General features: G+C 42.0%; 1 protein-coding gene across 7 annotated transcripts in view; it reads right to left on the reverse strand.

Annotated features, from left to right (window-relative positions):
• Positions 1-2,443: 2,443 nt before the first annotated feature.
• The window catches only part of brca2 (BRCA2 DNA repair associated), a 37,683-nt gene continuing 15,239 nt past the window's right edge, over positions 2,444-24,887 (reverse strand). For 3 of the 7 annotated variants that reach the window (XM_046297861.1, XM_046297862.1, XM_046297860.1), the window contains 19 exons: positions 24,052-24,807; positions 20,194-23,919; positions 16,736-16,834; positions 16,555-16,624; positions 15,851-16,371; positions 15,406-15,584; positions 13,352-13,536; positions 12,819-12,989; positions 12,128-12,256; positions 11,622-11,880; positions 9,960-10,115; positions 9,439-9,586; positions 8,878-8,990; positions 8,148-8,352; positions 7,792-7,961; positions 6,329-6,467; positions 4,926-5,200; positions 4,612-4,728; positions 2,444-3,327 (listed from right to left, as the gene is read on the reverse strand). In XM_046297861.1, the coding sequence (XP_046153817.1) occupies positions 2,947-3,327; positions 4,612-4,728; positions 4,926-5,200; positions 6,329-6,467; positions 7,792-7,961; positions 8,148-8,352; positions 8,878-8,990; positions 9,439-9,586; positions 9,960-10,115; positions 11,622-11,880; positions 12,128-12,256; positions 12,819-12,989; positions 13,352-13,536; positions 15,406-15,584; positions 15,851-16,371; positions 16,555-16,624; positions 16,736-16,834; positions 20,194-23,919; positions 24,052-24,807 (7,799 nt within the window). In that variant the 3' untranslated portion in view covers positions 2,444-2,946. The remainder of the gene's footprint in view (positions 3,328-4,611; positions 4,729-4,925; positions 5,201-6,328; positions 6,468-7,791; positions 7,962-8,147; positions 8,353-8,877; positions 8,991-9,438; positions 9,587-9,959; positions 10,116-11,621; positions 11,881-12,127; positions 12,257-12,818; positions 12,990-13,351; positions 13,537-15,405; positions 15,585-15,850; positions 16,372-16,554; positions 16,625-16,735; positions 16,835-20,193; positions 23,920-24,051; positions 24,808-24,887) is intronic. The other 4 variants (XM_046297867.1, XM_046297866.1, XM_046297863.1 and 1 more) reach the window with 4 other exon arrangements.

A 24,887-nucleotide genomic window follows, 5' to 3' on the forward strand; every position in this document is an offset into this window, starting at 1 on the left:
CTAGAGTAACACACATGCAATGGCTCAAAACAAATGCTTGAAAAAAAGAGAGAAATACATTCAAACATGAGTAGAGTCTCTATGATTAATTATATGACATGCTATTTTATCAAATCGATAACCTAACGTTTAATTGATTACGTGATTGAATTAAACCATGCAACAAGTAAACCATTAATAACCTGGGGCACCACGGAAGAATTAATTTATACAGAGTGGTTATCTCCTGAATCCACTCTTGAAGATCTTTTATATCAATATTAATCGTCACCTCGATCGGTCTCATTCTGATTGTCGTAAGTACTCTTATCTGCACGAACCCTAGCTAACAAGTTGAATCAGGAATACACAAATTGGCTTAATTATTTATTTACTAAATAAATCACACACACGATAGATTATACATTGATTACTAATCATGTCATGACAAGCACCTAGTGGGCTAACCAGATAAGTCTGGAGAGTTCCTGTACCCATCAGGGACAGGGAACTTGTGGAAATGTAGGACCTGCTGGGAGCCCTTTCTTTGGGGGTGTTACTGGTGGTCAGCGGGAGGCGGGAGGCAGGGGTTTGGAGGTGGTGGCGGGAGGTGGTGTGGAAGTCTGTGGAACCTGGGGTATGGCTGAGTGTGGAAAGGTGGGGGAGGTTGCCAGTGATTGGAGTTAGGACCATAGCTGGTCCCCCAAGGCATCAGTCTCCTGGGCTGGAATAGCTCGTTGTCATACCAGTGTGGGCAAGGCTCGTTATTACAGTAGGTCGGTTATGGTAAAAAAAAATTGTAAACCTCCACAAGTCTGGTTCATCCTTGGGAGAAATTCCCAAAAGCCTGAAGGTAGCACATTCATCTGTACAAACAATAATCTGCTATTGGGACCACGCAGCCATTATACCGCTCAGGAAGGACGTACTTTGTTGGGAAAAGTGAAAATCAATCCCAGAACAATAGCAAAAGACCTTGTGAAGATGCTGGAGGAAACAGGTACAAAAGTATCTATAACCACAGTAAAACGAGTCCTATATCGACATAACCTGAAAGGCCGTTCAGCAAGGAAGAAGCCACTGCTTCAAAAATCGGCATTAAAAAAAGCCAGACTACGGTTTGAAACTGCACATGGGGAAAAATATCGTACTTTTTGGAGAAACATCCTCTGGTCTGATGAAACAAAAATAGAACTGGTTGGCCATAATGATCATCGTTATGTTTGGAGGAAAAAGGGGGAGGCTTGCAAGCCGAAGAACACCATTCCAACTGTGAAGCACAGGGGTGGCAGCATCATGTTGTGGAGGTGCTTTGCTGAAGGAGGGACTGATGCACTTCACAAAATACATCATGAGGAAAATTGTGGATATTGAAGCAACAGTCAGGAAATTAAAGCTTGGGTCGCAAATGGGTCTTTCAAATGGGCAATGATCCCAAGCATACTTCCAAAGTTGTGGCAAAATGGCTTAAGGACAACAAAGTCAAGGTATTTGAGTAGTCATCACAAAGCCCTGAATCCTATAGAAAATGTGTTGGCAGAACTGAAAAAGCCTGTGTGAGCAAGGAGGCCTACAAACCTGACTCAGTTACACCAGCTGTCAGGAGGAATGGGCCAAAATTCACCCAACATATTGTGGGAAGCTTGTGGAAGGCTACCCGAAACATTTGACCCAAGTGAATCAATTTAAAGGCAATGCTGCCTAATACTAATTGAGTGTATGTGAACTTCTGACCCACTGGGAATGTGAGTCTCCATTTTTTCCAGTGAGAGAAGTTTCAGACTTGTCTCACGGAAATGCCATCGAGAAGTTGGGGTAAATCCTTTGAATCAGCATGCTACGAAGGAAAAAAATCCCTCTACTACATATTATAGTTCATGGGTTTGATTAGCAATACTTAGCAAATACTTGCCAAGCAAGTTAGCTTGTTAGTTAAAGCTGAAATCAGTGCCAGAAAGTTGAGATATTTTTTAAAGAAACATTATTTCTGCACTTCATTGATAAGCATCAAGCTTTAACTATAGCTAGTTTCAAAGAATGGCTGAGGTTAGTTAACTAGAAAAAGCATATTTATATTAGTTAAAGCAATTCAAAATATACAATCTAGATGAAACTAAGAGCATACAGCTACAACAGAGTATAGCTACAAACATTAGCAAGCTAGCCAATGTTATAGCAAGTCTTGCAAAGTTACTGATAAACTGATCAAATAAAATAGCTATAGGCAGCTGCCAGAATTGTGCTAATATGTTAGCTACTTACCATAAAGTGACGAAGTATTACATGTTACATTTTCATGATTTTAAATTAGCTAGGTAACATTATTTTAATGGAAATTATCATAAAGACCGACTGTTTGTGAAAAAAATGGAGGCAGTTTCGCAGCAACATCGCCACCTGCTGTTGTTTAAGTGTTTGACCACACCAGTAAAATCCTGTTCATAAATTACACAAAATACTCATATTACCAATACATTAGAACATTTATTGTGAACATGCAGATGTGAGCACAAACGGTCATAAACACAAGGACGTAAATGTTACAGTATTTTTTCATTTATATTATACAGTTCGTGACGGTTCTTCTAATGCGATTTCACTAAACTATTTCAGGAGTTCTCCAAGACAACCCCTTTTCTGTCCGATGCATTTTGTTGGGCTCCTTGTTGGCATCAATACCTTGGCCCAAAAAGGCAAGATGGACCAAATCCTAACTTGATTCAGCCTGATGTTACAAACAACTCCATATGATAATTTTCCAACATTTGCTAGTGTTAACATTCACCTGGCACCAATCATGTCATGGTTAGCCTCTAAAATCCCCCCCTCCCGTAGCTTACAAAAGGCACTACATCTTTCCAGGTGGATTCCCAACACACAAATTCAACATGTGGGCTCGGAGAAGCTGACCAGCTTTGTGCTGATGTTTTCAGAAACCTTTAAAATAACAGTCCAACACATTCTCTGTCACGTGTCTCTCTCTATGCCATCGTGTAAGGCCTGAGTGTCAATCATGACCAGCTCTTCATCCTCCACCCACTCATCCTCTAGGGGCAGGTGGACATGCTGTGGAGCGGGGGCCAGAGGTGTCTTTAGGATCCGGTGGGGCTCAGCCCTGCGAGGGGTGTTGAAGGTCTTGTTGACGCACGGCGAGGGTAATGTCATGGTGCCCAAGGGGCAGAGTGGAGGGGGAGAGGGGATGCGACACAGGTAGTCCAGGCCCCTCTTTCTTTTCAAGCTCTTGGGGTCTTTGTTGTCCCCCCCTGAGAAGCAGGCGGGTGGAGGGGGGACGATGCTGTTCAGAGGGGTGAAGGGGCCAACGCTTCGAACTGACTGCTGGGGTGTCATCTGGAAGACAACACACACTAAAGGTTCGTACAGACAGTGGCAAGTCAAATTCAAGGACTTAAGTACTTTTTCAAGCACTAATATTTATTTTCAAGGACCATCAATTTGTAATAGTTAGTACTATGCAATTGTTTCTCGTTGCTGCCAGTAGATCGACAAACTCATGGAAAAAAATTCTAACTATTCATCACTACCTTACAAGTTCTACTCAATAATATGTTGTTTCACTACATAAACATGAGTGTTAAGTCAGTACTGATGATTTTGGGAGATGCCTACTGATGAACACACATTTCATATTTACATTACTCCCGAGAGGCGCAGCGGTCTTAGACACTACATCTCAGTGCTAGAGGCGTCACTACAGACCATGGTTAGATTCCAGGCTGTATCACAACCAGCCGTGATTGGGAGTCCCATTACAGCTGAATTACTTTTTGAATCTCATACTTAATAGCTACGAAAAAGCGCCTAGCTTCCGAGTGGCAGCTTTAGTGTCGCCGGCGGGAGAAGGGTGGGTGGGCTGTGTGAGGAAAACGGCATGTGAACAGTCACCAGAACCCGCTTAATATATGAATGAGGCGATTGCCAAAAAATCTCAGGAGGTTGTTTTGAGAAAGTCACAATTTGTCTCCCCCCCCTTCATGTGACTCTTCAGGGCCGATTCACCCATACTCACAAAACAAAAATATAAGACACAACATGTAAAGTGTTGGTCCCATGTTTCATGAGCTGAAATGAAAGATCCCAGACATACCCATAAAAGGCAGGAAAGAATCTACCCAGCATTTTAGCTATCGATGTGACATTTGGCGGCACCTAATCAGTCAGTTCTGTACCTTCCTGGCTGAGTGGCAGTGTGGGTATAATCAGCGAGCTCGCCTGGCAACGACAGCACGAAACAAGAGGAAATTAAACTCTGTAGTCTGCCCGGAAATTAATTCGCAAGACCAATACATTTTTAATTAAAAAAAAAAATTCATTGTCTGTTCTCTCATTTGAATTCAAGTACTTTTCAATTACCAACTTGAGAAAATGTCTGATTTTCAGAGTGCCAAATTCCAGTACTTCAAGCACCTCAAACACCTTCTGCGAACCCTGACACACATTCTTTGTTAATTGAATGTACAATGTGTAGATGTGACTTGATGTGTAGTGGTGAATAACATTGATACAGACTTGTGTTATGTACATAGGGATGTACATTATTATTTATTTTATTATCAACTGTCATTCCAGGTTGACCAGAATAGTTGTCTGATTGGGAAACCAACAAAAACTCACAGTAGTCCTTGAATCTGGTTTGGCTGCTTTCCATGGCAGCGGAGGAAGACACTGGACAGACACCTGGACTAAGTTAGATAACCTCTCCTCTGCAGTCCTGAAGAAGTGTTCCTGGCCCTGCTCAAACCACACACAATAGATTCAAACATCAGTTTGTTGAAAATATCCTCAAATCAGCAGCAGTGAGGAAGACAAATCTTGAACTCACAGGAATAACGTGTCCAATTTCCCTGTATAATAGCTTATCTGTCTACCACACTTCAGGTGTGATTGTGATGTTTCGAAACCTTCAAATGCCCTCAATCCCTAGCTACCTGGACAAGGGTCCTGAGTTGAGCAGCAGCCTCCTGTAGATGTGGCTCCTTAGGGTTGGTGGAAAACGAGACTAGATCTCCAGCGTATAGGCCAGGGATGGCGCTGCGGATGGGGGTGGGGGAGGAGGGATGGGCTCTGAGCTGAAGGTTACTGAGGGCCACCAGAGCCAGAGGCTTGACCACCTCCTCCAAGCCCTGCTGGACCAGACTGCTGCAGCAGCGCACCTTGACAAAGTCCAGCCAGCCATCCACTAGATACACCACTGGAGAGTGACCTGCAGGCAACAGCATGTCAACATAGTTGGTCAAATCCATCTGTTCACTCTTGTTCTTGATATACCATTGCCATATATGGTTATGTATTTGTCCAAGACCTGTGATCACGTTTTGAAGTAAGTATTTAGACAAAATATCTTTGAAAATACAAGTAGTTGAACATTGGAATGTATTTGGAAAAAAAAACATGTGGAAAGTATTGGCATGTATTTTACAACTAATTATATTCGAACATCTAAAAAATGCTCACACAAAAGTACTTAAATGCCAAGTGCAGTCAAAAATGTGATTTTCCTGCGTTTTACATATTTCCATACTACAAGGTTGGAATAATAATAATAAATGACTATGCCTTTTTAGAATAAGAGCGGTTTGAAAAGACCGCCTGAAATTTTAGCCTGTCTTGGTGGGATGGAGTTTTGGCCGGACTGCTGACATCATCTAGCATTAAATGAGTTAATAGACCAATAAGAAAGACCGTTCCAAACATCTCTGCCAATAACAGCTAGTTTTCAGTTTTCCCCTCCCCACTCAGACCACTCCAGCAAAAATCTTGCTTGAGAAATTGCTTGTTGCTGAAAAGCAATCACATTACAAGGTACTTAATTGTTACACACATACATATAAATACACATCTATATAAAAACATATACATACAAATAAATAAATATATATACACATATGTATGTATATACACTGCTCAAAAAAATAAAGGGAACACTTAAACAACACAATGTAACTCCAAGTCAATCACACTTCTGTGAAATCAAACTGTCCACTTAGGAAGCAACACTGATTGACAATACATTTCACATGCTGTTGTGCAAATGGAATAGACAACAGGTGGAAATTATAGGAAATTAGCAAGACACCCCCAATAAAGGAATGGTTCTGCAGGTGGTGACCACAGACCACCTCTCAGTTCCTATGCTTCCTGGCTGATGTTTTGGTCACTTTTGAATGCTGGTGGTGCTTTCACTCTAGTGGTAGCATGAGACGGAGTCTACAACCCACACAATTTCCACCTGTTGTCTATTCCATTTGCATAACAGCATGTGAAATGTATTGTCAATCAGTGTTGCTTCCTAAATGGACATTTCAGTTGTGTGCCCTGATGAACAACCCACCTTGTCTGTCTGTGATGGAGATGACGTAGCCTACCAGATCCACCTCTCCACAGAGCGGCTTTAAGTCGCGGTTCAGGAGAACGCGAAAGCCGACCGCCTCTCGGGCTTGGAAAATCTCAGACAACCACCCTGCAGAAGCCTGGGTGACGGAGAAAATAACACGAGACAACCAATTCCAAATCAATCCCTAAAACCCTTGCCACTAGGCACTTGTGAGGACCTGGGAGGATCAAATCAGTGTAATACAGTGTCTTCAGAATGTATTCACACCCCTCAACTTTTTCCACATTTTGTTGTGTTAGACAGAATTCAAAATAGATACATTTGAATCCTAGAGAAAAACCTGGTTCAGCCTGCTTGAATTCACCTTTCAGCAGAACATTAACCTAAGACTCAAGGCAATATCTACACAGGAGTTGCTTACCAAGAAGACTGTGAATGTTTGTGAGTGGCCGAGTAAAATTTGCAAGACTTCTACAATGTGTTTTGACTTAAATCTTTGTGCTTTTATGCACAAATATTGATAGAACCATATTGTATTTATGCATGAAAATCTGTAGCGAATTGGATTTAAACCTAGTTACTGGTCAACAACCAATGTAACAGAGCCTGACTTTTTATTTATTTTTAAGATTAATGGACAAATGTTGCACAATCCATGTGTGGAACACTCTTAGAGACTTAATTCCACCTAGGAACAACAAAATGTGGAAAAAGTCAATGGTTGTTTATGCTTAACGGCCAGTTTATTACATACACCACCCCGTTCACCGCAGTGAGTCATGTGGCCGTGGCTTCCTATATAAAGCAGGCGGACAGGCATCAAGGCATTCAGTTACTGTTTGATTGATTGTTAGATAAGGGCGTCCTCCTAGGCTTTTCACGCACGACTGTCTCGGGTTTACAGATAATGGTGCAACATCCAGTCTGTGGCAGTCCTGTGTTCAAAAACAGCTTGTTGATGAGAGGTCGAAGGAGAATGGCAAGAATCGTGCAAGTCCCAATACAACCGCGGTGTGCAGAAGGGCATATTGGGCTATTGCAGAAGAGTACCACACTGGGTTCCACTCCTATCAGCTAAAAACACGAAGCGGCTCCAGTGGGCAAACGATCACCAACACTGGACAATTGAGGTGTGGAAAAACGTTGCCTGGTCCGACGAGTCCCAGTTCCTGTTGCATCATAGCAACAGCAGTCAGGATTTCACGTAAGCAGCACGAGTCCATGGACCCATCCTGCCTGGTACAGGCTGGTGGTTTTACTGGTGTGGGGAATGTTTTCCTGGCAGGAATCCATGACACAAAGAATTGAGGCTGTTCTGGAGGCCCGACCCAATACTAGATGGGTGTACATTATAAAATGGTCGGTGAGTGTATACAAGTGCCTAGGGTTGATTTGAGATTGGCAAATAATTTTAGAATTTACATTTGTATTCGCACACTGTCGTTTAATTTCAGTGTTACCTGTAAATTCTGGAACTGGGTTTTCTTGGTGGCGGTGAGCTGAATGGACGTATTACCGGCTCGTTTCTTGCCCTCCGACGTGGATAGTTGGTAGGCCCTGTATCGACAGCCCTCCTTCAGCAAGGACTGCAGATCCATGGAGGGGCGCCAGATATTCAACAGGTACACTGCTGGAAGGAGTGTGTTGGTTAGGTGAGGAACCAAGAATTAAACAAGGACGACACTGGTCTACTACCCCTTCGGGGTCCAGGGTTAAATCCCTGTGTTGACCTTATAACTTTCTCTTTTCCCATATCTGTACCCCTTTTACTTTCTCCTTGGTCTGAATTGTGCTATATACAAAGATCCATTCACACCATTGCTGCCCGGCTTGGCCCTGGAGTCAGCGACGCTGAGCTTCCAGATGGGGGTCACGTCTCGGTTGTGACAGCTCCTGCCCTCGCCCTCCCGGGTGCTTTCCAGAGCCTGGCGAAACCGCTCCTGCAGTGCCTCTTGCCTCCTCTCACCAACACAAAGCCTATAGCTGTTCAACGCCTCCCGTTGCTGCTCACTCAGACGGCCCTAGCACAAAATAATATGAAAGGCAGTAGGTCTACTTAGGACTCAAAAATATAAATTGGGAATTAAAAGAACTTAACTGTACACTTGGCATTTTTCCTAGTATAAATACATGTATGAAATTATTGTTTTGCTCAACTGTTATGAGGATATATTGACACAAAGAGACTAAAAAGAGTAATGTTTTGTCAACATCAAACACCAGAATCATGGATGGTTGTCTGTCATAATTTGTTTTGTTTTTTTACACTTGTTTCAGACATCCATCTAATAACCAAATCAGTTTGATCAACATTGGTGGGATTGAAATAAAGCATCATATAAAAGTGACTATACATAACTGATTTGATATGGTCAGTCATGTATCCTTAACCATAACTAAGACTCCTTCCTAGCAAGGGCTATGCCCCAAATGGTACCCTATTGTATGTTTAGCGCACCACTTTTGATCAGGTCCCATTAGGCTGATCCTTTATTTAAACCCACCAATGTTGATCAAATGGATTTGGACAGGGTGATTATGGTCACCTCCAAATAAACTGGGTCATTCTCCACCGCGTCGTACAGCTCCTCCCCGTCCAGCAGTGTCTCAATGTCTCGACCACGCAGGGTCCGTCTCCGGCCTCTGGGTTTACTGCAAACTGTTGGGTGATGTTCAGTAGGCGGAAAAGGTTTTGTAACTGAGTGAAACGGGGAGGCGGGACCTGAACTTACACAGATGTACAGATGTTTTGCTAGTGTGCCCTGCTGAAAATGACTGGAAGATTAGTAGGAAGTAGTAGTAGTTGATGTTATTGGTAGCAGTCAGACTAAATTCTATAAGAATTTGCAATACATAATACATGCAGGAACATGAAAATAATATTGTAAATATATTTGAGATATAGGAACCTGAACAAGTCTATGGACTAAATTAAAACTAGAAAATGTAACTGTTAATATGATTGACAGATCTCATCTAACCTCAACAATCCCTGTCAGTAATAATAGACAGTAATAGGGGCACCCTATTCCTTATGGACCCTGATCAAAAGTAGTGCACTGTATAGGGAATAGGTTGCCATTTGAGATGGAACCAGGATTTCCTACCATCCTCCTCCTTCTCAAACTGTGTCTGGATCTTGGCGAACAGTATCTCCATGTCTCTGTGTTTGGCGTTGCCATGACGCCGTGCCTCCCTCTCCTCTGCACGGCCTGCACGGAACACAAACCCTCCATCCGACTTCTTCTCCATCCACTGGAGGGACACACACAACCTCTCTGAATAAACCTCTCACCAAGGGCCAGGAGTGTTACCTGGGCCTAAGTTATACATATGTAACACGCCCTCACAGAGTACATCACTCACAGCTAGGGGTCCAGAGTTTCTCCTTGTTCAGGTTACGTGATCTGGGAAAAATTCCTGACCCCAGCAATGCCTTCTTAGGTGATTCATTAAGTGGATGATGTGTGCCTAGCTCTGGTTCAGGTTGTTAGTGCATGTTCCTCCACTAAATGGTAAACGCACACTAACACCAATTTGTAAGTCGCTCTGGATAAGAGCGTCTGCTAAATTACTTAAATGTAATGTAACACAATGGACCAGAGCTAATGTGTACAGTGAAACACACCTGGGTAGGGTAGCTCCTCAGCACCACAATGTCCACACAGCCCACGGGGCCTCCGTTGCTGTAGAGGGAGGAGAGGGGGAGGAGGAACGGACTAGGGTTTCTGTAGAACCCTAGCCTGGTGTACCAACGCGCCGCTCTGGTGCAGTTGGCCCCAATCTGAAACCACATACATCAGGGTCGTGTTCATTAGGCACAAAACAGAAGAAATAAGTCCAAAATGGAGTGTAATGCGGAGGTACCATCGGAACTTAACCAATAAGAGACACTTCCAATCAGTTAAATTCATTATCTTACAGCTTCCCCCTGTAGCCTATCAACTGCTTTTGTCCCCGGAGCTTGGTAAGAGCAATTGCATTCAAAATCGCTGCTGAAACAAAACAAAAATGTTTCGCTTAGGTTATGCCCAATCCCAAACTAATCCAAAAGGAGTGTGTAAGGGACAATACTGTTAATGGAAATACAGGCTAAGGGAGGGTGGGTACAACCCAACTTGTTGCTATACCATTGGGGTCCCTAGTGTGCATACACTGACAGCAGTGGCAAAATGTTTTGTTACAGAGCTCTCCTACTCGAACCGAGCCCGACATTATATATCGGTTTAGGGCCATGTAGGGCTCAGATATCACTAAATTGATCCCTAACATTTTAAAGCGGACACATTTGCTCGTGCTCTGCTGCTGTCTTATCTGACTAAGATCATGACATGGTGTCAGAAGTGCTTCAACCTCGTCAAATACAGTATAAAACAGGACAGATTATTTCACAGAAAAGAATAACGGTCCTTGAGTTGTCCGATTTTAGAGTGACGAAAAGTAGCTAACAGCTAACTGCTCTCTCATGTCTCGTCGTAGAGCAGAGCAGCACCAGTAGAGCCGGTGATATGGATACTTAGAGCATCCATGAGCAGAGCGAGCTGTGTTCAGAGAGCGAGTGACAGAGAGGAACAGCTAATGGATTTACTAATGGAGGAAGTTATTTTAGATTTTGGGCAAGGCCTTAAATTTGGCAGAAGCAATCAGGCATGGATAGGGCCTAAAAATCATGCCTGTGCAGGACTCGTGTGCCCTACTGAAAATGACCCGGGAAGATCCGTAGTAGTAGTGGTACTAGCTGTTATTGGTAGTTAGGGATGTGACAGTTCTGGAATTTTGGAAGAATTATTTGTCGGTCACAGTTAATAATTGCTATTTGAACAATTTTATATAATATATATATATATATACACAAATTATCAACAAAGCCTGGTTTACACACATTTTCTACTCTCCTCCACTCCTGGCTGCTGCAGGGAGAGGTGTGTTGCCTAGGCAACCGAAGTCTTGTTTGCTACAACACCTTGCTAAAACAAGGAGCAACAAAGATTTATCACGTTCAATAATCGTCGGTTACACGATTAAAGAATTACCGTGCCAGCCCTACTGGTAGCACAGTCAGACTGAATTCTAAAGGAATTTACAGTACATTTATATGCAGTTGGAATATATCATTCTGAATACTGAGTGTCTTCTAAGCCCATATCGGCTATATTGTCTTCTTACATTTGAGTTCATTGCGGGGCGCAATGGAAAACAGCGTTTCTTATTAGACAAGTGCAAGCAGTTCCTCCCAGTTACAGTCTCTTTTCTTCTGGTTTGTGCCTAATGAACACAACCCAGTTCTTACCTTCAACATGAGGGAGTCGGGAGCCTCTAGTGGGGAGCAGGCATCCTGAGATCCCACCAACTCGGCCCCGTGGACCAGCACCTTTCCCCCAATCGCCAGGCGGCCCCGGTGGAGCATGGCGGTCAGTGGGACATCCAGCTGGGCCTTGATGGCGTACCAGCCATCCGTCAGCCAGATCAAGCCTACAGGGGACGACTTCGCTTTAGACCCTGCGGCGCTCCCGGGTGGGGTTTTGGTCTTGGTCTCACTCCAGCTCTGCCTATGTGATGCACATAGGGTTCTCTTTCAGTCCGCTTACTAAATGCAACACACTCATGGGGAAGCAAGCTCCATACCGGTTTGTTGCATTTCCTTCTCGACCTTCTTAGAACCGAGGTTATAAACAATAATAACATAACAATTTCTACACAACTATATGACATGAAGTCAATTTTGAATAAGTCAATCGACTTATTTTGGCAAACTTCACATTGAACAAAGTCATTTATTTTTCTACTCCGTTTCACCTTGTTGGGTTATGGCCTTTGGTGACAACACCACATACACAAAGCACCAGGGTCTTGACTGCCGTGTCGTCTCTCTCCATGATCTTTCTTAGAGCTGACCTCTTGCTGTTGTCCACCTCCAAGTCGTACCTGACACACACACACACACACACACACACACACACACACACACACACACACACACACACACACACACACACACACACACACACACACACACACACACACACACACACACACACACACACACATTCAATAGCCTTGCTACTTGCTGCTGTGGTTCACAGCACAAATCACAGCACACTTATTTGTGTGTAGCACACACACAAATAAGTGTTACATTTAGTTCGCACAATAATTTGTTTTGTCTGCAGTTTATGTATGCAAGTTTCTCTTCAACCTCACTTCACTGTACACATTATTATGGGTTCACCATATAAAAACAGAAATTGAAATATCCTGGTCACAAAAGGCTGAATAGGAATGTACATTACACAAAACACATACACACTCTTTATCCAAAATCATTTAATGTTCTTACGCAGTATGAGGTTACTTGCTGGTAGCTCTGGTCCAGGGCGTGAGTGCGCATTCCCCTACTATCGTCCTGTACCGATGTGCGCACATTGATACAGGTCGTTAGTAAAGGAAAGTGCACCAACGACCTGCACCAGAGCAGTTGCTGCTGTACCTGTATTTCAGTTGTAGGAGCACCTGTTCTGGTGTGAGACAGAGGCTGCCCATCACCTCTGGGAATGCCCTCTCCATGCAGGCCCGTTTCCACACCACCCAGCGGTAGTGGTTGAACACCCAGTCCTCACTGATCAGCTTGGGGTCCACGCCAGGGCTGTCACACAACGCTCTGAAGTAGAGGGGGAGCTTATGTTCAGTTTAATTCATTATTTAAAAATGTATACATTTTAATCAAGTTCACCATCAAAGTATTGCGATGTAGTGTTAACTGCAGCATCAGTGATGTAACCTATAAACCAAATATTTATTCAAGTTGATTAACTAGTTATTTAAGTACAAATGTATTTAAATTTGTTTCTAAAAACTATTTTGTTATAGCGGTAGATGGAGCATCAGTATACCTGTTATATACATACATTAATCCTAATTAATAATAAATATGTTCAAGGGAATACATAGCAAAGATGAAAATTAACAACTTCATCAGTTGGAACGAATGCTACCTGTCCCAAACAATCAATAAAACCGTACCTGTGGAACTCATGTTTCCCTGCAGTTCCATCGTTGCGAGGAATGAGCCAACCCCCGTCGGCCAGCTGAATGCACCCCTCTACAAACGCCTCGCGTCTGAAGAAGTGTCGGCAAACAAAGCGGAACGCCTCAGCACTGTCACTGCTGATATCCCAAACATGCCGGTGCACTCCATAGCCATACAGCTGAGTAATATCCACAATGAGGATTAGACATCAGTCATTACCCCCCCCAAAAAAACACACTTATCAAGTTCAACAGACAAGCCCCCAGCCACTCACCATTGTTCATATTCTAAATCAGACTTCAAAAGCCCTGTTCCACCTCTACAAATCCAGTGTGTTTATCGGTCTGTTTTTACAGTATCAGTCTGTGTGTGTGTGTGTCTTCAAACACCCGTTTGTCTGTGTGTTTCAGTATGTTTGTATGTGTAGGTTACAATATATGTTTGTGTGTGTTACAGTGGCAAGAAAATGTATGTGAACTCTAATGAATTACCTGGACTTCTGCATCAATTGGTCATACAATTTAATCTGATCTTCATCAAAACAATAGACAAACAGTCTGCTTAAACTAATAACACATACAATTATATGTGTTTATGTCTTTATTGAACACAATGTGTAAACATTCACAGTGCTGGGTGGAAAAAGTATGTGAACCCTTGGATTTAATAACTGGTTGACCCTCCTCTGGCAGCAATAACCTCAACCAAATGTTTTCTGTAATTGCGGATCAGACCTACACGGTCAGGAGGAATTTTGGACCATTCCTCTTTACAAAACTGTTTCAGTTCAGCAACATTCTTCTGATGTCTGGTGTGAACTGCTCTCGAGGTCATGCCCCAATCAGGTTGAGGTCAGGACTCAGACTGGGCCACTCCAGAAGGCATATTTTCTTATGTTGAAGCCATTCTGTTGTTGATTTACTTCTGTTTTTGGGTCGTTGTCCTGTTGAGTCACCCAACATCTGTTGAGCTTCAACTGGAGGACAGATAGCCCAACATTCTCCTGCAAAATGTCTTGGTCAACAGAGAAATTAATTCCCAAGTTTATGATAGCAAGCTGTCCAGGCCCTGAGCCAGCAAAGCAGCTCCAAACCATGTTGCTCACTTCACTATACTTTATAGTTGGGATGAGATTTTGATGTTGGTGTGCTGTACCTTTTATTCTCCACACAGTGGTGTGTGTTCCTTCCAAACAAACTCAAATGTAGTTTCATCTGTTCACAGAATATTTTGCCAGTAGCGCTGTGAAACATAAAGATGATCTTTTGCGAACTTCAGACATGTAGCAATGTTATTTTTTGGACAGCAGTGGCTTCTTACGTGGTGTCCTGCCATGAACACTATTCTTGTTTAGTGTTTTTTACGTATCGTAGACTCGTCAAAAGAGATGTTAGCATGTTCCACAGATTTCTGTAAGTCTTTAGCTGACACTTCTTATTCTCATTGAGCATTCTGCGCAGTCCTCTTGCAGTCATCTTTGCAGGACGGCCACTCCTATGGAGAGTAGCAAGAGTGCTAGACAATTCGTCTTACCATGGACTGATGAACATCAAGGCTGTTAGAGATACTTTTGTAACCGTTTCCAGCTTTATGCAAGTCCAAAATTCTTAATCTTGGGTCTTCTGATATCGGTTTTGTCGAGGCATGGTTCACATCAGGTAATGCTTTCTGTGAATAGCAAACAAATGTTTTGAGTGTTTTTTTATAGGGCAGGGCAGCTCTAACCAACATCTCCAATCTCGTCTCAATGATTGGACTCCAGGTTAGCGGACTCCTGACTCCAATTAGCTTTTGGAGAAGTCATTAGCCTGAGGGTTCACATACTTTCCCCAACCTCCACTGTGAATGTTTAAATTATGTATTCAATAAAGACAAGAAACAAACACAATAATTTGTGTGTTATTAGTTTAAGACTGTTTGTCTGTTGTGACTTAGATGAAGATCAGATCAAAATGTTATGACCAATTTACGCAGAAATCCAGATCATTCCAACGGGTTCACATAGAGTGGCAAAAAAAAGTATGTTTGTGTGTGTTATTTACAGTACCTGTTTGTGTGTGTGTTGTACAGGGTGCCAACCTCCAACAGCCTCCCTGAGGTTCAGCCTGGCCACCCCAGATGTCTTGGCCAGGTACAGGCTGCCAGGGAGAGGTCTAATGGTCTGCCGCTTCTTCTTCCTGATCCTCATGTCCTGCATGTCTCGGGCAAGCTGCAAGCACTCTGCATCTGAACACACACACATTATTTTTTGACATTAAGTCGACTCCTAATAAGTGCACATCGGTTACAATTTATCAGTCCCGATTCAAATGCCTTCTTGTTAATTACTTTCGGATAAATACATGTTCTGATTCAGTACACACATTTAGTCCCAAGCCAGTGAATTGATCAGCATAATTTTTCACGTGTTGTCACACCATGTTGAAACTAATAATATTGTTTACAATATCCCAAAGATGATAAAAAGGCAAGATAAATTATTATATTTGTACCATAAACAACATTTAGAAGGGTACCGGTGGCATCAGGGGCTAGCTGACCTGCAATAGACTCCTCTGCAGTGGCATCCTCTCCTCCTAGGGTGACAGGGAGGCAATGGCCACAATCATCACCTCGGTCCGTTTTGTCAATATTTTGTGGGTCCTTAATGGACTCCTTTGCGTTATCACTACCAGTGTCAGTGATGGGGTTGTACTCAGGAAGTGGAACAGATGTGGTCTTGGTATAAATTTCAGAGATGAAGGGAGAATAATTATCTTCTGAAGGCTTAAAGGAACCCTCCCTGGTTAAGCGGTTGTTTTTTCGAAATGGGGAAACAAACACACCAGGCGCTCTAGTCTTGTCCTGAAGACCACTGCTCCCCTGTGGCTCAAGCTTGACATTCTTCCGGAATGGGGGGACAAATACAGCTGTCTTGGAGCTAACTGGTTTACGGTCTTCGGCAGTTGGATCTGACGTCGTCTTCTGTGGCTCGGGCTTATTCAGCCTTGTGTCTACACATCTCTGATTAGCGCTGGAAAGACAAACATAGGTGATGAGAATATGACACAGATTTCATGCTAGGTGAATGAATGAATGCATTTTATTTGATAAATAATTTCAAAATACATGTTGTTTGAACTACGTGAAAACAACAAATACACACAGGTACTGTACTCTAGTTCAGAAATACCTTTGTTTAAAATTGATTACCTACCGATATGGCCTCGTGACATTAGGTTGAAGAGCCACATTATATTTGAATACTCTCCTGTCTTTAAATATACCTGAAACAATCAAATATGCATTGATGAACCATCTTGTCAATGTTCATTTTCATTGTACAGGGAATTGTGTTACTTGATAATTCGTTACTTAGAAAAGGTCAACTGTCTTACCATCTGAACTGCTTTTAGCTGGAGTGAGTTTTGACCGTCGAATACAATCCACAGTTCTGTCGAATTTGGTCAAGAGTTTTCTTTTCAGAGGAGGCTGGTCTATTGAATATAATATCACATAAAGGACAATGCTGTAAATAATTTTCTTCAAAACAATATTAGATTGGTAAACACACAAACCTGTATATATATGCAAGTAAAAAGTTATGTCTAACAATACTCCTCTAGGCTCCTCCCAATTACAATATCTGATCACATTTTTGTTATTTTAGATCTGATAGATACAGTGTACACACACACACACACACACACACACACACACACACACACACACACACACACACACACACACACACACACACACACACACACACACACACACTCCCAGTTAAAAGTTGACACACCTACGCATGCAAGGGTTTTTAGTTTATTTTTTACATTGTAGAATAATAGATGACATCCTAACTATGAAATAACAAATATGGAATCATGTGGTTAACAAAAAAGTGTTTAAACAAATCCAAATATTTAGATATTTTAGATTCTTCAAAATAGCCACCCTTTGCCTTGATAGCATTGCACTCTTGGCATTCTCTCAAACAGCTTCACGAGGTAGTCACATGGAATGCATTTCAATTAACAGGTGTGCCTTGATAAAAGTACATTTGTGGAATTTGTTTTCTTAATGCGTTTGAGCCAATCAGTTGGGTTGTGACAAGCTAGAGGTGGTATACGGAAAATAGCCCTACTTGGTAAAAGACCAAGTCCATATTATGGCAAGAACAGCTCAAATAAGCAAACAGAAACGACAGTCCATCATTACTTTAAGACATGAAGGTCAGTCTATACGGAAAATTTCAAGAACTTTGAAAGTGCAGTCGCAAACACCCATCAACCACTATGATGAAACTGGCTCTCATGAGGACCGCCACAGGAATGGAAGACCCAAACTCTACTGCACAGGATAAGTTCAATAGTGTTACCAGCCTCAGAAATTGCAGCCCAAATAAATGCTTCAGAGTTTAAGTAACAGAGACAACATCAACTGTTCAGAGAAGACTGCGTGGATCAGGCCTTCATGGTCGAATCGCTGCAGAGAAACCACTACTAAAGGACACCAATAATAAGGAGAGACTTGCTTGGGCTAAGAAACACGAGCAAGACAGACCAGTGGAAATCTGTCCTTTGGTCAGAGGAGTCCAAATTTGAGATGTTTGGTTCCAATCACCGTGTCTTTGTGAGACGCCGAGTAGGTGAACCGATGATCTCCGCACATTTGGTTCCCACCGTGAAGCATGGAGGTGGTGTTGTGATGGTGTTTTGCTGGTGACACGGGCAGTGATTTATTTAGAATTAAAGGAACACTTAATAAGTATGGCTACCACAGCATTCTGCAGTGATAGACCATCCCATCTGGTTTGCGCTTAGTGGGACTATCATTTGTTTTTCAACAGGACAAGGACCCAACACACCTCCAGGCTGTGTAAGGGCTATTTGACCAAGAAGGAGAGTGATGAAATGCTGCATCAGATGACCTGATCTCCACAATCACCCAATTTCAACCCAATTGAGATGGTTTGGGATGAGTTGGACTGCAGAGTGAAGGACAAGCAGCTAACAAGAGCTCAGCACGTGGGAACTCTTTCAAGATTGTTGGAAAAGCATTGCAGGTGAAGCTGGTTGTGAGAATGCCAAGAGTGTGCAAAGCTGTCATCAAGGCAAGGGGTGGCTACTGTCGGGTTCACCTTGGGAACATGATAGGGGCTGTACCAAATGTTTGATCCATTATAATAATTGATTATGCTTATGTTGTATTAATAGAAGGAGAGGGGTTATAAGACCCCTCCCTCCTTACATTTATAGGGTCCTAGACTACAGATTTTATATATATTCATTATAAAGGTTTAATATTGATCCACAAGCTTTTCTAATCTCTGCCACTTATTAAGAAACTGTCTGAGAAATTCGAGACTGAGACAGAACGCTGCAGGGGAGTTGTTAAGGTATAGGAGGCAGCATTTTCACTTTTGGATAAATAGCGTGCCCAATTTCAACTTCCTGCTACTCATGCCAGGAATATAAGATATGTATAGAAAACACTGAAGTTTCTAAACCTGTTTGAATCATGTCTGAGTATAACAGAACTTATGTAGCAGGCAAAACCCCGAGGACTGTTCAGATTTTTTTTTTGCTGCCTCTGACTGTTCACTGAGTTGTCATTGCCATGGGATATTTCTTAGGAACCTGTTTTCAGTTCCTACCGCTTCCACTGGATGTCACCAGTCTTTGGAATTTGGTTAAGGTTATTCATTTGTGCAATGAAGAAGAAGCACATCAACGTTACACTATCGAGAGTTGCGTAAGACGTAAAAAGGAGCATGGTTTGTTTACTTCCTGTATTGAAAACAGATTGCGCAGTCTACAATTTGATCGATTATTAACGTTTAAAAATACCTAAAGTTGTATTGCAAAAGTAGTTTCAAATATTTTGGCAAAGTTTTTCCTGGATCAAACGCGTCAAATAAATGGACATTTGGATATATATAGACTGAATTAATCGAACAAAAAGGTCCAATTGTGATGTTTATGGGACATAGTGGAGTGCCAACAAAAGAAGCTCGTCAAAGGTAAATGCATGTTTTGTATTTTATTTCAGCGTTGTGTAGCGCCTGCAGGGTTGAAATATGCTACTCTCTTGGTTGACATTGTGCTGTCATCAGATAATAGCTTCTTATGCTTTCGCCGAAAAGCCTTTTTAAAATCTGACATGTTGGCTGGATTCACAACGAGTGTAGCTTTAATTGAGTATGTTACATGTGATTTTTATATCATTTTTTGAATTTGCCGCGCTGCATTCTCCCATTTAAAAAAAAAAGTGGGACGCAACCATCCCCTATACCATAACAAGTTAAGAGATAAGCGACTAGTCAGACATTCCACTATAAATCAACTTGGGGAGTGGACATTTACTGCAGAGCTTTTAGATAACACTAAAACTTGTTTATATAGCTGTGTAGGCATAGTTTTGGTCTCATGAGTAGAAGGTAATGACGTAGGCAGTGACATCACTAAGATATATGACTGTAGGAATAATAAAACTCGGACCGCTTTCTATTTTGCAGAACTTACTCGGAAACATGCATGCTATGTTCCTGTTGTTAACTTATGTCTGCAATTGCATTAATAAAGGTTTTAGAATGATTTAATTAAAAGATAGTCTGAAGGCTAATTTCACAAATGAGCCAATGATTGACAAGGAACGAACCCTACTTTTAATTAAGTATCTAAAATATATTTTGATTTAATTAACACTTTTTTTAGTTACTACATGATTCCATGTGGTATTTCATAGTTTTGATGTAGTCAGTATTATTCTACAATGTAATTAAAAATAAAAATAAACTAACCCTTGAATGAGTAAGTGTTTCCAAACTTTTGACTGCTACTGTATATCTTACCTGTCATCCCTAAATCCTCTGCCGACCTTTTCCAAATTCCACTTCTCATCTCAAAACCCCCCTTGCAGGACATGGGTTTAGCTTGGATTGGTGTTCCAGGACAATGATCGGTCAAGTCTTCGTCCTCTAAAAGAGCCTTGGTACAATCCATGGCCTCCTGGGCAAAGTACCTCCTCTGGGTCACAGAGCAGCCACTGAATCCAAGGGATTCAAAATTTAACAAGGAAGACTCCGCTTGACATTCTACAGACAAAGACTTACATTCCATTCCAACAATGGTCTGGATCACTTCGCGGTCCTCCAGTCGAACTGCTTTGACCGGCACACGCTGAACATTAATATGGGGAGAAGGGACCTTCAGTGGCCTATTTTCTTCAGATCTTTCGTGAGGGTCAGTATCCCTGGCAAAGGTATCATCACACGCTTCTTGAAGTGCCTTCTCTGAAACAGACAGTCCTTTACTACTGGCTGTGCTAAAACCAAAATGGCTTCCGACTGGATTACTGCCAACTGAATATTTTGCATTACCAGTCTCACCCAGAACGTACACAGACTTCACATGCTGAAGAGCCTTTTCTGAAATAAACACCCCTTTCCCACTGGCTGCACTACCATGAGAGATTTCATGCGTTTCCTTTGTTGGAATCTTTTCCAGATGCAAGTTGTGGCCATTCTCAGGTTGTGGATTTTCAATTACATCACATTCGTTCAAAATAGACTTTGCTTTCTGGAGTGCTCCATCGGACATATGCACAGTCTTCCCACCGGCAGTGCTGAAATCACAGCTCTTTTCATCCCCGTTGAGGTCAGAATAATTTGATTTGTTCCTTGCTCCTTTTTTGACACCTGTACCATCTTCAGTGAGTAACAAAAATCTACCATCTGAAAACCAAGCCTCCTCAATGGCATTTGAGTCTGTGCAGTTATCAAGGTTTTCATTCAGAATGCTCTTCGCCTTCAAAATACCTTTTTCAGATACATGCACATTCTCTCCACCAGCTGTCATGAAGGCACAATAGCTTTTCCCTGGATTGTTCATCAGACCATCAGCAGACTTTATGTCTATATTCCCTTGCTTTGCTTCAGCACTGATTAAGCTGACCATATTGAAATCACAGTTGTTGAAAAGAGCCTGTGCTTGCTTATGGGCCTTAGGTGATACGGTAACTTCTTTGACACCAGCAGTCTTAAATCCACTGTGCTTCTGTGTTGGGTTATGAAGATCTACTCTAATCTTTTTCTTTGATTTAGAAAGTTCCTCTCCATCTACATTACATTCACTCAAAAGAGCCTGTGCTTTCAATAGCGCCCCTTCTGACACAGACACTATTTTACCACTGGCAGTGCTGAACCCACATCCATTTTTCAAAGGATCTTTAGCATGGGTTTGAGAATTTTCTGGTTCAAGCATTTTGCTCTTTGCCCCTAGAACATCATGTGACATGCCACTATCAAATGGAGTTTTTGCTGTAAAAGGGATCCTTGCTGATATGGAGGCTGCTTTAATACTGGGTTTCTTAAAATCACAGTAACTTTTCTGCTGAATATTCTGACTTGGTATCTTTGCATTCAAGCTGGGGATTTTCCCTGGCTTAGAATTTTCCAATTCATCACAGTCATTCAGGAGAGTCAGTAGAGATTTTTCAGAAACATCAAGTCTCTTCCCTCGAGCAGTGCTGAAGCCACAATTGTTTCTCTCAAAATTATTGCTGCCAGTCTCTGATACAACACTTGTTTTGCTCAGCTTTTCTGATGCACAACCTGAACTTTCCATAGCGTCACAGTCTTTGAAGACTGCATTGGTTTTTTGAAGGGCCTTTGCCGAGATTGTCACTCCTTTACCACTGGCTGTCTGGAAACCACCATCCCCATGTGTGTGAGAATGTGTAAAGTCCACTTTAATCTTGTCAATGTATTCATCATGTAGTTCCTTCAGATCTACTTTCTTTTCAGGGCCATGAAAATGTGTCACATTTGAATCAACATTTGTGTCAACTTCGCCTCTATATTGAACAGGTGAAATTTCAACTTGTTCCGTATTTTTTACTGCACACTTGGGTGCACAGTTTTTTTCCTCAAAATCTGCAAACAAGGCCCTTGCTTTGCTCAGACACTTCTCTGAAACTATCATAGCATTTCCGCCAGCAGTTTTAAAACCCACATCCAACTTGGGGAGATTTTTGCGTTCACACTCCATTCCACTGGTGTTCGTATCCATATCGAGTAAATGGCTCTTGTTTGTAGATTTTGTCAACAAACCAAAGGAATGCTCAGCTATGTTTTTAGAGCTATAACTGGGAATGTAAAGTACTCTTCTGTGGATAACATGTTCTTTGGATTTCTCTGTTGAATTGCTGGATGATGCCCCACTAGATTTAATTTTGGTGGTTACTTGGCAAATTTCCTTGCAATGAGAAATAGTTGTCTTTTTGTCAGGGGTGACCATCTTCACAGATTGCTTCTCAACATCAGAGTCGAAACTGTCATCGAAATCTATGCCTGTGAGAAAGTCGGGATCCAATTCTTTCTCAGATTGACGAGGGGGGCTACCATCTGGAACATAGAAGTTCAGCTTTGCTGGTTTAAACTGTGTGAACTCAAATTGGCTGTCTGCAGCTTCTAAGAGACTGCACAATTCTGAAACATCAGCTCTCTGTGAGGCTGTCAATGGACCTTGGCTATTAACAGACCTCTGGCGTGTATAGAGTAGAGGTGGTAAATGAGATCCATCAACAAGCTCCAATCCACATGACATGTTATCTTCCTCAGGAAGGCTTATCTCAGGAATATTGACTGCAGGTATTTCATCCTCAATCTCCTTAAACAGATCCTCGTCTTTCTCCAGATTTGCTGAAAAAAAATGTATCTTCTTATTGGAGGCCATTTTGAAACCAGACCCAGGGTGTGAGAAAACCGAAACATTGATGCTCTGATGGGTCGGAACATGAACTTGACCATTCAATTTTACGCTGGCTTGCTTTGACCTTTTGGCAATGTTGAGTGGACTAATGAACTTCACTTCTGTGGACAGTCGGCTTCCTGTCACACATGACAACACAGGTTTCACTTCACTGGCAGCAGTAACAACATCAGTCATATTTTCCTCAATTAAGTAATCTAATGATGCTTTTGCTTTCTTTATTGCTTCTGGAGGCAAAGAGATAATCCAGTTGTTACCCGTTTTAAACCCTCTAGATGATTGATTTCCATAACTTTTTTCAGAGCTAGGGTGAACGTTGGATGATTCTGTTTGTGTGACATCAGAAAGGGTGGAGGAGGGGAAGCCGCTATCACACACTGTACTCTTCATTCTAGATGTGTTTGCAGAGTTGCTAAACTGAGAACCAGGAATATGCATTTCATCACTGATGCCAGAGTTAAAATGTTCAGGTTTCTGACCCCATTCTAGTCTATTCAACAGTTTTCTGTTCCTTAGTCTCATTGCTGAGAGACAAGCTGATGCAGAGAAGCCATTTTTAATAGCATCTGCTCTTTTGCTGCATGGTTGACTGTAGTCAATTACTTGACTAAAATCTTGCGCAAATACCCTGCAAAGCTGTGACATATCAAGATCAGGGTCTTTGCTTGGTGCTTGTGAAACAATATTTTCTTCAGCTGCACTTTTCTGAACTAGCGGCTTTTTCCCATCCAAGGCAGTTTTGTTAAGATTATTAAACTCAGCTTCATCTGGTACGGTTTTACTTTGTTTCATGTTCTGATTTTCACCTAACATGATGGAAGAGAATAAAAGCATATATATCAATATGTATAAATATATATCAGTGAAATTGTTTCATTGAATGAAAGAAATCAATACAATAAATGGAATGAGATTAAAAAACATCATTACAATCTTACCTCTGGGAGCAGTTCCAGGTGATGCAGGTAACATCTGAGTAACATATTTCTCTTGCACTGACAGAAGTGGATTTTGGACACAGTAAACAAATGTCCTTGTTTTCCTGGGAAAGGTGTGTTCTAGAGAGCTTTCGACTACAGACCCTGTCAATTGAGATCCCTCTGGCTGGCTGGTGCAGGGTAATGTTCTTCTGGAAAGAGCAGACTCCACCTGGACAGTGGCTTCCTGCTGGCTTCCAGTGAAATCACGGAATGTTTCACCTTTGCCACCTTGTGGAATTATGTGTTTAGTAGAGGAAGACCCCTCATGGTGAAATGAATCCATATCATAGCCTGAAAAGTCAGGTACATTTATTGGAATCCACTGAGAAGTCACCAAATCCCCAGACTTCATGTCTGTCCTGGACTCAAGAGGCTCAGAGGTTTCCCTGGTGTGTTGGTATTCTCCTGCTCTCTCACTGGATACTTTGTCATGTTCCATTGTAGAAGTAGGTACGTGTTCCTTAGTTGCGCCACTTGGCTTCCTTTTGATTCTCTCGTTGGTCTTCACCCGTTGTAAAGCCAAACTTTTGTTGCTGAAGAATATGGAGAGGACATCCTCGGCTCCATCTACGACACCGGTCATTGTGCTGCAGATTTCTCCGTCTTCAATAGCATCTGGTAAAGTCTGTTTCCAATGGCTGCCACTGTCACCAGGTAACGTGTCTTGAAAGCCAGGGGAGATGTCAATCACACCAGGCAAGTGGGAATCCAGTCCTGTTGGTATATCAGAGAAATAATCAGTACTTGTATCTGTTACACAGTGTTATTGTGCAGAGTAACTTCTACAATATTTA

Source organism: Oncorhynchus gorbuscha, linkage group LG14 (genome assembly GCF_021184085.1).
Source record: "Oncorhynchus gorbuscha isolate QuinsamMale2020 ecotype Even-year linkage group LG14, OgorEven_v1.0, whole genome shotgun sequence".
In the NCBI taxonomy this organism is placed as follows: Eukaryota; Metazoa; Chordata; class Actinopteri; order Salmoniformes; family Salmonidae; genus Oncorhynchus; species Oncorhynchus gorbuscha.